An 18285-nucleotide genomic window follows, 5' to 3' on the forward strand; every position below is an offset into this window, starting at 1 on the left:
CTGGTTGTATGGTTATCAAGACATGCACTTTCACAATTTAAAGCTGGGACGATTTTAGTCTTTAAAAACGTTTTGTAAGGGGAGACACTTGGACCTTTCTGTATTTTGAGCAGTTCGTTGTTGTAGTCCATTATAACGAGTGAACAACAACAACGATGAGGATACTGCTGAAGGTCCCAAGACATTATGGTGCAAGTCAGATGTTTATGGATTGTGGTGTTCGATGCTGCGCGGCTGCTATACTATACGACATTTCATTTATTCATTCATGTGCAGAGGTCCAAAATTATCAAACTCAATTGTACAAACCCTGGTCTGTCCCAAGATTAGTTCTGTAAGGTTTACGTCTAAAACGTGGTCTCACTGGCGATCGAGCCTTTATGTATAAGCGACATATGGATTATACTATTTCTTTTTTGTGTTTTATCTTATCCTATGGACCACGTTATTGTGTCCTTAACAAAGCTTGAATGTATGAACAACAACATTTTGCTCTATCCCATAGGTTCAAAGTTTGTGTCCCTTAATGTGCCCTTATATTTACAATAGTAATATAAAATATCATATCATACAAAAATTTTCTAAGATCAGTTTTTGTTTTTTTTGTTTTGTTTTTTTTTACAGTTTTGGGGAGAGTGCCTTATTGTTTCGTGTCTAGATGCGTGAGATTTCAAAAGTCCTGTCGTTTAAAAGTCAGTGAAAGCAGCATGAGGTCTTGTCACATGACCGTGGAAATAAATCACATGCTCCTTTCGGTTCCGTTATTACACAAACATGGCTTGTCAAACCTGTACGCTTCCCTTGTGTGAGATCGTCTTATTTGTCCTTTTTTCTGTCTTTAACATCGGAGAAGGACATCATATGGGATTTAGGAAGTTAATTCCAATGCAGAATCCCAGCGCAGCGGTGGAGGACCATTGGTTCATTCAGAAACTGGATCACTTCAATGGTGCAGACAGCAGAGTGTGGAAACAAGTAAGTTTGGTTTCCTCGTCAGTGGCGGAAGAACTATTACATCCAAAACCTCACCTAAGTGTGCAAGTATTACCTGCAAAATAAAGTCATAGCAGGTATTGTGCAGAAAAAATGGCCAGCATTTCACTGTTAACTGATGTTTGTGGATTAAAATTAGTGATGCATTTTACGAGTGTTGCGTTTTAGTTTTGTTGAGCTAATTTGGGGAGTGAAATTAGTATCAGACAAATGTAGTGGAGTAAAAACACAACATTTTCTTATCCTCTTAGATGCAAATGTAGAGGTACAATCACTGGTAAACTGTTGCTGCTGTACATGCACCACCACCACCACCTTAAGCTGTTGCAATACTATACATATTCAAAGGTTTATTTTATTCAGTTTTAGAGGATTTTTGTGGTAATTTTCATTCTATTCTATTTTTACTTTTATCTATTTTATTTATTATTATGTTGTAATCATGCTCCATACACCGAGACCCAGGGAGCTGTGATTCAGTCTGATCATCATATCATATGGTTGAATGGCAATAAAGCTGAGTCTGAAACTTTAATGAAAGAGAAATATTCTTGTCAAGTAGGAGTTCATTGGATCTATAGACAGTAGTGGGGTAAAGGTAGACAGGTACAGTCAGCTGCTGATCAGATTTTATGTCACTGAGGAGAGCGTAAGATCCCATTATATCTGTGTAATTTTAACACCTGTCCATGCCAAAGGCTGAACTGCATAGGTTAACACCAATACAAAACCATTTTAATTGTAAAGGTTTTTTTTTTGCAACTTGAATGATATCCTTATTCTCCCCAGAGATATTTTGTGAATGAGGCCTTCTCCAAGCCTGATGGCCCAGTGTTTCTGATGATAGGGGGAGAAGGCCCAGCCAATCCAGCATGGATGGAATATGGAGCCTGGCTCACCTACGCTGAAAGTCTGGGAGCTCTTTGCTTGATGCTAGAACATCGGTTCTATGGAAAAAGTCACCCTACAAGGTATGTTTTATTCTTGTTTAAGCCTGTCTTATCTTGAGTGTGTTCTGCAGATGTTTCATTAGAAGACTGACAGATGCTCTAAATGGCTTATGTTTCTCTAGTTTAACCTTTATTTAAGGGAGTGTTCTCCACAGGGTTTTCTGTAGTAGTTGGTGACAACACCAAACAGGTAATGGTTTTCTAGGTTAAACCTGCATTTTATTCAAGTTCCAGGGCTCTAAACAGAATCAAGTTGCCAGAGAATTGCTGATCTTTCAAGGAAACAGGCTTCTTTCCAAATATAAAATGCACAAAGGAAGTTGAAATTATAAAATGAAACTACTGCTTAAGTTTATGGGTTTAAGAAAATGTCATTCTATGTCATGTTTATTAATTGCATGCAGAAATTGTGAAGATTTTGCTTAACTTAAAGCATTTTAAATATTTTGAGTTGTCTTTTTGATCCACGTTTTGCAGTTAAAAAGCAGATGAAAGCTAAAAACTTAAAAGCTAGCTGGCTTTGGTGAAATGGTTTCATTTAGTGAATTTGACATCGTAATAAGTGCAGAGACTCTGTATCTCACTTGCTAAAGAGGAGATTCTTGGTTTGGTGACATGTAGTCAGCTGCAAAAGACACCTCTTCAGTTTGGTTTGAATGGCTGATAAAGCTGTTCCACTAGATGGAGCCCTGCTTCCAACAAAAAGTTCACATTGTACAGATTGAATAAGTATATTGCATACAATGATTTTGCTTGCTAATGATACAAGTTAAATGTTACTTTTCTTCTGTGTTCATTTAGTGACCTAAGCACTGACAACCTGAAGTTCCTGAGCAGTCGTCAGGCCCTGGCTGACCTGGCTCACTTCCGAACCGAGATAGCAGAGGCTCGAGGACTGACCAACAGGAAGTGGGTGGCGTTCGGTGGGTCGTACCCAGGTTCTCTCGCTGCATGGTTCAGGCTCAAGTACCCCCACCTGGTCCATGCCGCCGTTGCTACAAGTGCACCTGTTCATGCTCAGGTCAACTTCCCAGGTACTAAGACATTTTACATGGCTGCTCACACATGCAGTAAATTGTGTTGTTGCTCCTAGAGCAAATGTAGGTTTTTCACATTATACTTTATTGCTACAGTCAAGGGCAAGGCTTTGGATGTAGAAGTTGTCTAAAAAAATGTAATGATACATTTCATCATGACAGGATAGAGTCACAGAAGGTTATGGCTGAGAAAATTTGCTATTGATAGTTGATCCTACTTTTTTTTCTCACAGATTCACCATTTGCTTTCATTGAATCTTTTATGTATTGGTTTTTGGTTGATCAGAGTTCAATATAAAACTCCAATTACAGAATTTAAATTAAACCTGCTGTCAGGAAACAGAGCAAAAATACCACGTGAATGGTTTTAAATTAAATATGTGTTAAGTATTAAATTCTAAACTAATGCTTTAAACAAAACTTGTTGGAAAAAGCATCTTGCATGTAATTGATTTTTCCTGTTATGTTCCTCTTGTGTGCTGCAGTATCACCATATGCACAGAACACATCAAGCATTAAATAGGATTTCACTACATTTTTTTTCCAATTTTGCTCAGTGTCTTGGAAGTAAAAGTCCCAGACAGATCAAAGATGAGAAAAGGGTTTATACACAGATAGACTGTGTCTGTGTTGTGTTTGGCTGAGCCCATTGTTTTCCTCCGGAAGACTGCAGGCTGGAATCAGGGTCACAGTGGCTTTGAACATGGACCTGTTCTGTTCCACCCACACATTTGCACTATCTTGAAGACACTATCACACACATTCAGAGCCCATTCCCTTTGACGTTGGGGAAACATCACAAACAAAACACACAGAGAATAGTGTACATTGTGTTTTTTTGACGTGAGGCATCTTTTTTCCTCTGGTGCATGGCAGGACAGTTAGTTATTATTTCCCAAAACAGCTCTGCAGTTGGTCAGCACTGTTACCGGTAACATGCTGGCTTTTACTACAGGTGCAAATTGTCAATGGTTTTGTAATGTGAAGTTTTTCTTCTGAGTGGCAGCTTTTTGAATAAATTGTGAAAACCACTTTGGTTCAGGTGCATCATCATCTCACTTTTACAAATACCCAATGTTTTATTAAATGTAAATACTTTTGCATGTCCTGAATGGAACTTGATTCACATGTTGTTTTGAAGATGAACCGGTGCTTTCATGGCGCCTCCAATAGGCCCTGTGTGTTTAAGCAGAGTTTTTGTGTATTATTGTGGTCTTTTTATAGCAGCCCAGGTTTAAGTGACCACTCCTACCTTTGTCTCCCTGTTTTGCCAGAGTACTTGGAGGTTGTGTGGCGTTCACTTGCCTCAGAGAATGCTGAGTGCCCCCTGTTGGTGAAGAAGGCTTCAGATGCCCTTGTGGAACGTCTGAAAGACCCAGAGACCTATGAAAACATCACCAAAGACTTCAAGTACAGTACCCCTACTTTCTCTCTGGCCTAGTGATTGGGCTGACTAACGGTGCAGGGACAGGGAGACAGGGGTGGTCCAGGTAGGCAAGCGAGGCAACAGACTGCAGAGTTCCTCCACTCACTGATTATTTCAGGAAGGGCTCATTATTTTAATAACCCGCTGAGCTGATTGGTTGAGATGAAAACCTGTAGACTGTTCCTGGGAGAAAAATATTTACAAATGGGAATGGCATTTGGAAATGTACTGGCATATCAGGCTGAAAACTAGTAACACTGTCAAATATTTTCTTTGAGATTACCGTTGGAAGGAGGATGGGAGTCATGTTCCCCACTGTAAAAAATGTTCTGCAACATTTTACATATTACTAGGTTTCGTACTCTCTATATATTTTAACTACATTATATCAAACTTAACTTCCAATTTCCTAAAAAATACATTGAATGAGTTGTTCCTTGGTATTCAGGACAGGGGAAATTATATCAAACCACCCCTTTACACAACTTTGATTCACCTCCACATTGTTTTTTCTGTGATTAGACCAATGCTGAGGACTGTGTATATGGGTGCATATTGTTCCTAACTGGAATCCCCCTATTCTGTTTTGTTGCACCAGTTTGGATGGACACTTTTTTATTATAAAGGAAATTCTCTTAATTTAACCCTTCTATTAGTCAGTCATTATGATTAGTAAAGTTCCCTGCTCTTTATGTATTTTACTATAACTAATAAGCAACCTTTTTGTTTACAGCCTGAACTGCATATGTTAAGTTTTTCTATTATCACCACTGGTTTGATAACTGCTGTAGTTTTCACAGTATTTTTTTTTTTGTTCATTGTTAGATTTATTGTTATTATCTTTATTTTGAAAGAAATTAATGCCTTTTTAAAAGTGATCACTGACTGTGAGCAATGCTGTATTTGATGTAATACTTAAATAAGAACAGGCAGGGTATAGTCATAGATGGACATGCTATACAGCAGGGGTCACCAATCCTGGTCCTCGAGGGCCGGTATCCTGCATGTTTTAGATGTTTCCCTCTTCCAGCACACCTGACGGTCATTATCAGGCTTCTGCAGAGTTTGATGATAGGCTTATCATTTGAATCAGGTGTGTTGGAAGAGGGATACATCTAAAACATGCAGGATTCCGGCCCTCGAGGACCAGGATTGGTGACCCCTGCTATACAGTATTTGAGAGGATCAGAGAACAGTAAAGGTTGTCTTAAGCCTAATATTTGTTGGTTCCCATTATGGCTTCATCATCCCTCCTTTAGGGCTTCTTGGGCTGGATCTGCAACTCAGGAATGTGAGCACTGCTGCAGATACCTCAGACCGGTCTTTTTGTAGTGAAGAGTATCAAAATTAAGAGTAACACCCAGTTGATGTCATCTCGCACTGAAAGGATAGATGTAATGCAGATGTACAGTAATGACTCCCATAGGCCTGACCTGCTGCATCTCCACACTTAATTAGAGCTGTGTCAGTACTGTTATTCTGAAAAGGGGAAAAAAATCTGTGTTGTTTTGTAAGTTAGTATTTCTTAAAATGTATCACATTGGTTGTAGGTGGCACCAAGCGCAGAGTACAGTGACCGTGACGGTGCTTTTGTCTGTCATGTGATGGAACATTTGCAGGAAACATGCTGCAGTATTAAATTGTCTAAATCCCCACAATTAAACACCACATGAAAAGATATGCATCTTTGTCAAAACTTTCCATTTTCAACACTTAGTTCATACCTTTTGAGGTTGTTTTTCTTTCTCATGGAGAGTTGGACTGTGACAAAGATTACAGATAGATAGTGGAAGAGTGGAGAATGCAGACTGAAATAGTCGCTGACTGGCAGAATTATTCCAGGAGAGACTGTCCTGTGAACCAGACTAGATTAGTATTATTTAAGTAGCTGATATAAAGTACTCAAATCAAACTGACATTTTTAATCATACATAATGGTGCTAGTATTTAGTTAAATGCTAAATGCTCTTTAAGAGGCGTTCTGTGGTGGATCTTTAAAATAAAAGGGTGTTAAGGGAGGATGATACCAGGGATTCCATATATATCCCATTTATGTAAATGTATGGTGGGCGACAAAGGCCAAACACATTGAAATGGCCCAATGTGCCTAATATAGAGAAAACAGCTGCAAGTACGGAAACAATGCAAATTCAGAAACTCAAACATAAGTCTAAACGAGGTACAAAAAGAGGAATGTGGTGCTGAGGAAAAAATGCGCTGCAGGAAACAAAAACAAATGCAAAATCATCAAATGCTCTGCAAGTAAAGAAACGATGCAAACCAAGAAAACATCTGCAAATGAAAAATGCTGCATAACCAGTCACTACAATGGAAGTGCTCCAAACCTGCAGCCAGCCAGTGTTTATAAACAACAGACTAGTGTCAAATGTAGTCAAATAAAAGTCACATTACCACACTATGCCGTAACTTCAATTTGTTCTCACAGTAGTTTGAAACATTGTCAGTCAGCTGTTCTCCGTCTTTTTCTCCATCCTGTGTGTCTGTGTTGAGCTGTTCTGCTGACAGTGCCCCCTACAGGTTTGGAGCACTTCCGTTGTAGTGACTGACAGCGTTTTTCGTTTGCAGGTGTTTTCTTGGTTTGAATCGTTTTGTGCTTTCCATCGTTTCTCTATTTGCAGAGCATTTGATGATTATGCATGTGTTTTTGTGTCTTGTGGTGCATTTTTTCATTTGCACCACGTTCCTCTTTTTGTGCTTAATTTAGACTTGTGTTTGAGTTTGTGAATTTCGTTTCTGTGCTTGGAGCTCTTTTCTCTATATGAGATGCATTGGGCTGTTGCAATGTGTTTGGCCCTTGTCGGCCACCATATATAAATGGATTCAACAAAAGATAACACAGAAATACAGTAAAGTTAGTTGTTGTTGTATCACCACACAACTTAAGGGTTCTTAATGCTTAACAGGAGCATGACCTGTATCTGAAAAGCTTGTGGACGTAGTGGCAGTTTGTTAGCTTAAAAGAACTATGTTTAACTAAAGCCGTAGCACATAGCATGCCGCAGCACAATTTCATAATTACATTTTCTTCTTTCTCCATTCTTCTGTTGTTCTCTGTTTCAACATTGTAAACATGACATTATTATGGGTCATTTCTGGTGGTATTCAGCATATGTTAGCTTAATATATTAACTGCAAGGTCAGTAAACAAGGTGAATAAGCAGGATGAAATGTTTTTTACCTAGGTGTGGTCAGACTGAAAGCATAAATGTCACAGCCTTGTGTTTGTGTTTACACTGTCCTGACTCCTGACCACATTCGAGATCTTTTATTTTAGCTCCTTGGAAATCATGGCAGGCCGTCGATGCAGACATGTCCTCATACAGGCACACAAGGTCACAAGGTTGTTTCAGCAGCTTGTCCAGTGGCCAAACCACAATGCCTCAGAGAATACAGCACTTGCGTCATGATTTCATCAGAGACACGAGTTGTTTCTAAAATCAGTCTGTTCATCATCAACACACACCAACACTGAGGGTCTGAAAGACTAATTTGTTGACAAAACCAGTCTGTTTAACGAAACTGTATGTGTACACCCACTCAGTTTGTGACGAGCGCTGTCATGCTGCACCTTTTTATTTCATTATTTCTGTCTACTTGACAGATGACCCCCATCTGCATATGTGTTTAGACTTTGAAAGAAGCAGTGGTTTGAAAGTGGAATACATTTTTCCCATCCTTACCTTTGGTTGAAAGTAATGGATTTGTATCTGTATTTTGGGAGATAATTCAGAAAGAAAATCAGATTTTCTTTTTTATTACATTTCTGGATTTGTTACTCCTCCATGGTGGTCATCAGCCCATAAGTGCATGCTGTAAACATTTAGTCAGTGGCAGTTTTGTGTTTTTAGTATAATGTTTTTTTGTTTTTGTTCTGACGTGGGAAAAGAAGTTTGCTAAATCTGACTCACTGTTAATTACGTCCACCCTCCTCTTTTGTCCAGTTGAACTCTAATGCAACCTCTCCTTTCTGTTTTTGTCTCTTCTTCCCCTCTAGCTTATGTTCCAAACTGCAGATTGAAACAGAAAGGGACTCTGCCTTCTTCCTGGAAACACTGGCGGGTAACTTCATGGATGTAGTCCAGTACAATGAAGGCAACAGGGAATTTGAGGTAGGAACAAAATGGCAACTAGCAACATTATTAATGCTGATATTGTAATACTTGATATTTTGTGCTGGAGCTGGTCTGTGAGAGTTTTTTTTAATTTTATTTTATTTTCCAACAATGTGTGTGTTATTTATTAAAGCTGCCACTGACAGAAATAACTGAATTTCTGAAAATTATTGCTGTAAAGAGTCAGCCATAGTATATTGCCAGCGAGTTGATATAAGTGTCAGTGTAAATGTGTGAGTGAACGCATAATGAATCAGTAATGTAAAGGGCTTTGGTTGCCTTGAAAAGTGCTGTATAAAGCTAATCAATAATAATAATAAATAATAATAATAATAATAATTGGTATCAGTAATCTTAAGGATTTGCACAAGATGGAAACTATTTTATTTAATGAATTAATATTGTAATAAATATAGTTTGCTTAAAGATACCATCTTAATATTCTGTGCATCAATGCAGACATGCCATGCTCTTTCTGGTGATATACTGGTTTTTATGGTAGACTTTGTCATACATGGGGTGTATTTTGAAATTTGCAAGGTTCATAAATCAGATTTTTTTTTTTTTTTTTTAAACTATTACCTCCACCAAGAAACGGCGGAGGTTATGTTTTCATTGAGGTTTGTTTGTCTGTTAGCAAGATAACTCAAAAAGTTATGGATGGATTTTGATGAAATTTTCAGGAAATGTTAATACTGGCACAAGGAACAAATGATTAAATTTTGGCGGTGATGGGGGGGGGTGTAACTGATCTGCCTTGGCAGAGGTCTGCGCTCTCCGAGTACTTTTCTAGTTTTAGTAAAATGCTACAATAATATTACCTCCGCCAAGGAACGGCGGAGGTTATGTTTTCATTGGGGTTTGTCTGCCTGTTTGTCTGTTAGCAAGATAACTCAAAAAGTTATGGATGGATTTTGATGAAATTTTCAGGAAATGTTGATACTGGCACAAGGAACAAATGATTAAATTTTGGCGTTGATGGGGGGAATGCCTTGGCAGAGGTCTGCACTCTCTGAGTGCTTTTCTAGTTTTAGTAAAATGCTACAATAATAGAGCAATATAAGAAATAAACTTTGAAAGACATGTTGTGCTGTAGTGTGGAGATGCACCTGGCCAAAATTGCTTTGAAGCAGAGATGACAAACAGCAGTTTTGGTAAACAGATTACCTCCTGAAAATACCATGCCTCTATCATGCATAGTTAATAAAAAATGACCTTTTTCTTCACTCATTTTTACAGTTGCATTTTCAAAGACCTAGTATTTCGAAAATGAATGAAGACGTAAGGCTGAAATTTTGCATGGTGTTTACCAGGACTAAAAGCATAACCTTCTGAAAATATGAAGCTAAGGAGATGGTCACTCTGGAACATTTTGAAAATTGATTACCCTAATGTTAACACATACAATAGTAGCACGTTAAGCATGCATGCATCACAACATTGCAATGATAGCAGAAAGCAGCATCTCTGTGTTTAGTGAATGTACTATATTGAAAATACATGTGTTCAGATGATGAATAATGAGGATGATTCCTAATGATTTTGGCAATAACCTGACCTTCCCTGTAGAGCCACACTGAGGTTACCATGTATTATGTGGCCTGTGATGAAATAAAGACGTTCATGGTCTTTGACCCAACGTTGGTACTTTTCTGGTGACATATTTATTTAGTATCTGCTAAAGGACAGGTGTAGAATTTTGGTATTGACTCCTGACTTTTCATTTATTGGATTCTCCCTTCAAAATTCACAATATTGTTAATAATTATTTCATCTAGAGACTCTGCTTTTAAGTGGTTAATTACATTTATAATTGGATATAACAGCAAGCTAAATCTATCTAAGCATATTTATATGACTACTGTGATTTAGATATTTTACAATCTAAACAGCACATTAAGATTGGGTTTAATGTTTTGCTCAGTGTAATTTACAAAAAGAAAAAAAACACAAAAGGGTCTTAAGGCTGACTGACTTTGAAATGTTGTCAGAAATTAAATGATTTCTGCACAGTTGACCTGAGACAGTAGAGATGGAGAGTAATGGGGGGAGTTTGTGCAGCCTTTTTAGGTCATCAGTTGACCTAGTATCCAGTCTTGGTTGAGTGGAAGCTAGCTATGAGGTTTAGGAGGGTTACACTGAGCCCAGTAAAGTGCAACATAATAAACCCTACTTTTTCGAACAGTGAGAGGCCCAGAATACAGCCTTGGGGATCTCCAAGGTTGTTTCTGGGTCTTACTAATTTCTTACCTTATCTGTATTTCTACACGACCACTGAAACCTCTTTTTTAACCTTTGTGTCAGTGAAAAGGTTTTGGTTTGGAAGTTGGCAAAGGCACTAAAATTGTGATTGTTCTCAGCTATAATAACAAACATGAATGATTAAAAACATCAAAAAGTATAGTGATCATATTTTAAGGTTCCCCAGAGACAATCAGGTAAGCATCGATGGTTTCCCCACTTTGGTATCACACTGTGCAAACATTTTCCTCTTTTTTTTTTTTCTTTTTCTTGGTTTGTTATCTGTAACATCTGCCACTTTCCTTATTCCCTTTTCCCCAGTTACCCCTCTTATTCCCCCTTCCCCTTTTTTCATGCCATTCCCTCTCTGTCCCCCTCGGTGCCTTGAGGAGACGTGAGTCCGGTTACCAATAAGCTGATGTGAAAAAGTAACAAAAGACTCTTTGGTCTCTCTGGTTTCCTGTCCCCCCAAGCTAAAGAGACGCTTATAAAAGAACCAAGAGGAGCGGTGGGCCATAGAGTCCGCAGCACTAGTGGACACACACTCAGCCAACAGCTGCCTCTCTGACACACGGGGTGGGTCTAGAACAAACTACCAGGTTTTAGGTACCACTGAAGAATTTGGGTAAGAACTAGAACCGAAATGTAACTTAATCAGAGAAGTCGGCGCAGTGGCTTCACAGTTGAGGGGTTATCAATGGGGTGCTTTATAAAATAGGAAAGGATATTATGTAACGTTAAAGCAAAGCATGAGTTCTTCTTTCTATTCAAAGAGGATAGAAGACATGGGTCATGTATAGTTAATAAGGCTTACATTTAGTCACGTTTAAACCTCTGTCTTAAGAGTTTGTACTAGACCTGATGAGAAGGCATATCCCACAATTCTGTGTTGAGGGACAGGGACTGCATCATTATATACACCTATACACGGCTACAAAAGTGGGCCTGTCTATATTTGGGGCTACCTTTTCAATTCAAGTTCCAATTCAAGTTCTCCTTATTGTTCAGCAGCTCCATCACTTTCCAATGATATATTTTTCCCAATGCTTTTACCTCACAGTCAGTAGGTGTCACATCGGTACTTATTTGAATAGATATTGTTTTGATCTGACGTTTGCCTTGTTAAACAAAGAAATGAAGAACTTTTTAGTATTACAGCTATAAATTTTAACACTAATTACGTAACAGTAAAGTTATGCAATGACTGTTAACAGCAGAACGCAGCTAAACACCTGCCTTTGCCCCCCCACCCCCCCACTGTCTAGTATGTGTAAGGTCTGTTGTTTGTTTATATTTGTTTTCTTTGTTTGGTTTTCATTCTTATGCTTTTGATTTTTTTTTTTACTCTTGTGGAGCACTTCTGTGACCAGCTGTTGCTGTTTTATTTTTTCCTTCTTTTTGCCATTTAAACATTATTTATTCGACCCTGTACTTTGTGACCTGCTCCATGAAGATTGCTCTACTAAAATGTATTTGCAGTTAACTCTAACACATAGACAAAACTAGAATCATCTTACTGTCTAATGTCCTTGGCAGAGAGAAATTCAAGGTGCAGCTGTAAAATGTGCAAAACAACATTTTCCTTTGTCAATTGATGCCGGTGTGTGTGAAGCTCGTTCAGACAATGCATTACTTTGTTTTCATTTGAGTCATCTTTGTATCACCTCAATGGAATGTAGAGAAAGAATAATAGGTAAGCTCAAGATGATAAGCTGAGATCCAAACAGCAAATAATGGTGTTAGTCATTTCAAAATTCTTACCTTTCATAAGAAATCAGAATATGTTCTGGCTGGAAGTACAGGGGTTGGACAAAATAATGGAAACACCTTAAAAAATCAACAAAATATAATTTAATATGGTGTAGGTCCGCCTTTTGCGGCAATTACAGCCTCAATTCTCCGAGGTATTGATTCATACAACTTGTGAATTGTTTCCAAAGGAATTTTAAGCCATTCTTCAGGTAGAATACCCTCCAACTCTTTTAGAGACAATGGCGGTGGAAATCTTACTTGAATCTCTAAAACTGACCATAAATGCTCAGTAATGTTGAGGTCTGGGGACTGTGCCGGCCATACGAGATGCTCAACTTCATTAGAATGTTCCTCATGCCATTCTTTAACAATTCTAGCTGTATGGATTGGGGCATTATCATCTTGAGGTGAAGGTGTTTCCATTATTTTGTCCAACCCCTCTAAGTGAGAAACTGTTTTAGTTGTGGATCAGTCTGATGCATTGAGGAGGTAACTAGGAGAATATTAAGTAAGGATCTTTTTTGTTTTTACTTTCTTGTCAATGCAGGGTGTGATGGGAACCAACATCACCATCCAGGTGCTGTGTAGTGTGATGGGTGACACCTCACTGGGAGACCCGTATGATCGCTATGCTGCAGTGGCCCGCCTCATGATGGAAACATTCTTAATGAAATGTCTTGACGCCAGCTTCAGCAACTACCTCAGATACATGACTAATACATCCTGGGATGGTCCAGCTGCAGGGGGAGGTGGGTATGAGTGTATTGTCCTCAGAAAACACGTTTGTGCACATGTGCGTGTAGACATGGTGATTTTAGTGCATTCTATTTAAAAGTTTCACCATAATAGCTTACTGCTGTGATGGAAAAGGCTATTTTATGGAACAAGTCTTTATGGGTTTGTTTTAGCTGGTATATTTTTGCTCTTACAACAGAGGGTGACTGCCATCTGCAGTTTGACGTGACAGGAAAATTATGGTCTGACACTTAATAATACAGGCACATCAAAAACAACAGAGACAAAAATGCCAATTTCTCCACAATGAGAGGAGGCCTCTGGCCACAAGACGGCTTGGGCGATGACATTGCTATAATACACCAGCGCTACCCATTTTGAAAAGTCTATTTTAGGAAAACACTGCAATTATGTTATTTCTAATTATTAATATACACAATTTAAGGGTAAGGGGAGCCTCTGTATGTTGTAAGAGTCTTGAGTTAAGTTTTGACTCAGTTTAGCAACTGACAATATTTAACAGAGGAAAGCAGCCTATTCTAAGACAGCTATTTTTTAAAACAATGTTGTGGCTTCGTCATACTCCATGCCGTACCCTGGCCCAAGTACGTGGCTCCATTTCCCAAAATCAGTTTCATGAGTGGGAGGGCTGGATGCACTGGGACAGGAAGTGGTCTCTCTAAAAAGCCACTGGGATGTATCCACATGAACTCTCCCAACCCACCACTCTTTACTTGTGGCTTTCAGTAGAACTTGTTCCTCTCTTAATTAGGGTTAAAACAACTGAAAATGTCTCGCTTTTAATGGGGAAAATATGTTAAATCCACTGTTAACTTGACCTGGCCTTTGATCACCTGCTTCTTTTCTGTGGACTGATTGGTGATGGTTTGCAATAAATAAATGTGTTATTGTGTTGTCAGGGAGACAGTGGGTCTACCAGACATGCACTGAATTTGGATTTTATCAGAGCACTGATTCTCCCAACCAGCCTTTTACTGGTTTTCCTCTTGAGTGAGTACAATGAACATCACTTATACACCCCTTACCATCCACAATTTACACTGATCATTTGCACTCTATCCTATTGTGTCTTGCTCTTCATCCCTATTTCTAAGTTTCATTGTTAATCAGTATTTTTCCTAATCCAGGTATCAGGTCAAACAGTGTGCAGACTTCTACAATGTCACTGCTGAGGAAGTAGCAGAAGCCATTGTTCAGACGAATGAGTACTACGGTGCATATGACATCCACTCCTCCAGGATCGTTTTTCCTAACGGGTCTATTGATCCCTGGCATGCACTGGGTATCACCCAGGACATCACACCTGATCTCCCTGCAATTTTCATCAAGGGTACCAAAAATATTCATAATGGATAATCACACTTAAGTAGTTTGAAGCATACTTGTTTCTCCAGGTTAATGTTGTGAATTAACTAAAAAGGTTGTAATGCTTTAGTGTTATAGATGTTTTAATCTAGTGCTGTGTGTGGGAAGTGAGTGTGTTGTTAAGCTTTTGTGCCATTGGAGACTTTTTTTTTAAAAACTGATTTATTTTGCATTTACATAACATTGATCAAAGACATAATAAAACAGTAAAGGTGCAGGGAGAGGCAGAAAGCCTAAAATGGCATTACAGTGTATTTTCTGCCTCATTATTTGTAACTTTAAAGAGCAAAGCACCTAGCAACATCAAATTACAGTAACTAAATGGTGGACTTACTAATTCAGAGAAGGTTGTGTTTTACTGCTCCCTGCACTACCTAAGCCAAATTAATGTAAAATCAACATAAAGAGCATCAGAAGTAACTAAATGATTTTACTGTTAATGATTGTAGTTGGTCCTTACTTAACTTTAACCAGTTTTGCGGTTTAGTTATTGTAAGGGTTCTTTTTTATTGCAACTTTTCTAAGTATCTCAGGCACAGATATGGTAATGATAATGGTCTAAATTGATTTGAAATTATGTATATACATGTTTTGTTTTTTTGAAGAAATAATCATTTCTTCTGGAAGGACCCATAAATCCCACAAAAAAGTTATGGATAAAACTTGACTCCAAGTATATTTAGTGTTGTTGGCACAAGTAAAGGTCAAAAGCAATGTAGGGGGAAAAAAAAACTTTAACAGGGGAAAACATAACGTGCCCACACTTAAAAACCCTAGGCCTTCAGTCCACGCCAAAGTTTTTGCACATATGGACAGATGGACAGACAGATAACGAACTGATGACTGATGACAATACCCCAAGGCGAGGGCCAAGGAAAAAAACTTAAGCTCCACCACCTAAGCCCTCTCAAAACCCTGGATAGTTTTTGTCATTAATTCACATTAAGTATTAATGTAGCTATTATAAAGGCTTTACAGATTTTGGCTGAAATATGTTTTAACATCCATCTTAAACTGTTTAGAATGACTACTTGAGGTGTTTAAACTTAGCAATACTTCTCTCCTTGACTCCAGAGTCCAGTTACATAGACCAATGTAGCCTACGTCAGGTGCCCTCTATATGGCATACATTTATCGTAAAACTAAATTTCTCCATATCCATGTGAAATCTGTTTCATGTTAGCTTGACACTAAACTTAATTTGTCACCATGTCAATGCCAAGAAACTGTTTTAGCATGGAACAATGGGTTACTTGTTTGACTCAAAATTTTATTTGGTGGATAATTGTTGTTGTAACATAGAAATTCTGTGCTGTACCATTTCCCCTCACCATACTCTTTATACATCCCTTTGTCTCTGCTCCAGGGACATCCCACTGTGCCAACATGTATCCTGCCAGGAGCCAAGATCCTCTGCAGCTGGAAATGGCCCGAGAACACATCTTCTCACTCCTCCAGCAGTGGTTGAAGCAGTGATTGAACAACTGAATGTGCTGGTTGTTGGCTTTGCAAAGCGAGCAAATTTTGGTCAAATTATTGACACTGGGATGCAGCTGCTTATCTTACTGCAGTTTTTATTACCGCTTTAAAGGCACTTTATGGAAATATTGGTTGGGTCCAAGGTGATCATGTTAAGTTGATGATTAAAGATGTTTTTTTAACCAAAGTATTTTTATTTCACTTATTTGCATTAGAAGCACAGAAATTATGCATCATATTTTAACTATGGGGTGGTTAAACTGGACACACATTATGGTTTGAACTGATTTTTGGCAGGGATGAAACCTAAAAACGAGAAGAAGAATATTTTAAATTGCATTAATATGTACCTACATTAATATGTATGGTTTAGCTTTAAAAAAGTAATGATACATTTCTGATAAGGCCAGTTTAGCTGTAGGTGAATGCTGCCTGTAACACTACTCAAATTCCAAGTGTATGAAGTTGCAAATTTATCAGCCTAACCTTTTCTTTTGGGGAAAAAAAACTAATCAAAATTAGTCTTTTGTTGTGTGCTGTTGACCAGTCTTATCTGTGTACATAACACTTTGGCATCCAACTCTTGAGAAATGCACTCAATATTGGCAAATTATCTTTTCAATACCTGTTGGAAAGTTGAGAAGCTTTAAAAACCAAGGCAGAAGCCACAGCAACTATAGAGTTCATTGAGCCACCTATACTGTAGGGGTGTTGATTACAAAGCACTTAAAATCATGTTTAAACAAGTAGCATTAAACAAAACTCAATTTTGCTATGAAGCAGTGTCTTTAGTTCAGTAAATTTGCATGGAACACGTGTTGCACAAACATGCACACATCTGGCCTTGTTCTGCACAGGTTTAGTCTTGTTTATTGATAAGACTGCAGCCCAACTAAAATGCTGTTTTGGCTGCTGAGCAAAAACATGATAGTATCTCTAAGCAGAAGCTAGAAAACAAAGTACTTCTAGAAAACATGCACAGTTGTCTATACAGTGAAATGTTCTCCTCTGGTATAAGGTTGATGGATTTCACTTGAAAGTATGATCGTCACTCAAAAAAAAACAATGTTCCTCTGTGACTAAGACAGCAACATTTCTTTTCAAATCTGACTGTTGTTGCATCTTTATCTCCCTCATTTCCTGTCATCGCTTGAGTGGTGCTCTCTAATGAAGGCATGAAATGCCAAAAAAATAATTGGAAAAAGGGATGTGCCCTTGAAATGATTATAGTACACAGCTGTGTACCTCCTCCAAACTCAAACACACACACACAGTCAGCCCCCCTACTTCCCCAACAGTATTTATTTTCACAACAGTCACATCTCTGCGTCCCAGCTGCAGGACAATACCCCCACTTCTAGCACATACGGCACACCCACAAAAACAGATAAAATCGTGCCCTGATTTAAGTCCATTTCAGGTATCCCTATTTGTGGTAAAGTTTATTATCTCAACTTACTATAGCCTGCAAGGAGGTATGCAGCCTTAGTTTATGACCTGAGATTCAGGCTCCAATTGTGAAATATATGTTATTATGACAATCACTACTTTGTTAAGGTAAACAGTTGCAATGGATTTAGTTAAGAGTTGTCCATTCAGTCCCATTTAATCCCATGTAAATGAATCCCTCCAGCATCCACTCTTTGGCAGCACAAGGGCTGTAACTGAGCCACAGCCTCATGTCAGGTGTGTGCATGTGTCACCAGCTAAATGTGTTACCTCAGGGGATGGAGAAGCTGTAGTAGGCTGTGGGAATGCGTATCAGTTATCAGCAAGATAAACCAAATTCTTTTTAATGTGCATCACTTTTTCTTGGTTATATAAAAAGGGAGTGGTGGGGCAAAATGTCAACGGTAACATAATACTTTGTAACACTAAGTAATTATAAGATATAGCGTTTATTTGATGTCTGAATTAAGAAATTATGATAGATGTGTTGAATCAAAGATGAGGAAAGACAATGAAAATTCATTATTTTAATCTAATCTCTATTTTTGCTGTAGTTAAACTAATACAATATGATTAAATCCAAGATGTTTCCTAAAACTTGGAAAAAGGGTAAGGCATGCACCAAGAGGAACCCATTAAATTTTGGCCTGTAAGTCCAAAAATAATACATTTTTAATTTTATGGATCTTCTCCAAAATGTAATG

The 18285-nt window shown here is 38.2% G+C and overlaps 1 protein-coding gene across 1 annotated transcript; it reads left to right on the forward strand.

Moving 5' to 3' along the window:
- Positions 1-745: 745 nt before the first annotated feature.
- prss59 (serine protease 59, putative) lies at positions 746-16319 on the forward strand. Its single transcript, XM_030152808.1, has 9 exons — positions 746-975; positions 1783-1964; positions 2745-2977; positions 4255-4390; positions 8422-8536; positions 13080-13281; positions 14188-14278; positions 14416-14618; positions 16020-16319. Exons 1-9 carry the CDS (start codon positions 775-777, stop codon positions 16127-16129), a joined length of 1473 nt encoding a protein of 490 aa, XP_030008668.1. The 5' UTR covers positions 746-774; the 3' UTR covers positions 16130-16319.
- The last annotated feature ends 1966 nt before the right edge of the window (positions 16320-18285 follow it).

This window comes from Sphaeramia orbicularis, chromosome 13 (genome assembly GCF_902148855.1).
Source record: "Sphaeramia orbicularis chromosome 13, fSphaOr1.1, whole genome shotgun sequence".
Classification (NCBI taxonomy): Eukaryota; Metazoa; Chordata; class Actinopteri; order Kurtiformes; family Apogonidae; genus Sphaeramia; species Sphaeramia orbicularis.

What these genes read in the sequence shown, in the direction of transcription:
- prss59 (XM_030152808.1), top strand. Translation starts at nt 775, where the DNA reads ATGGCTTGTCAAACCTGTACGCTTCCCTTGTGTGAGATCGTCTTATTT. An exon ending in ACAGCAGAGTGTGGAAACAA is followed by an intron (nt 976 to 1,782) that starts GTAAGTTTGGTT and finishes TATTCTCCCCAG; the next exon opens with AGATATTTTGTGAATGAGGC. An exon ending in TTTACTGGTTTTCCTCTTGA is followed by an intron (nt 14,279 to 14,415) that starts GTGAGTACAATG and finishes TTCCTAATCCAG; the next exon opens with GTATCAGGTCAAACAGTGTG.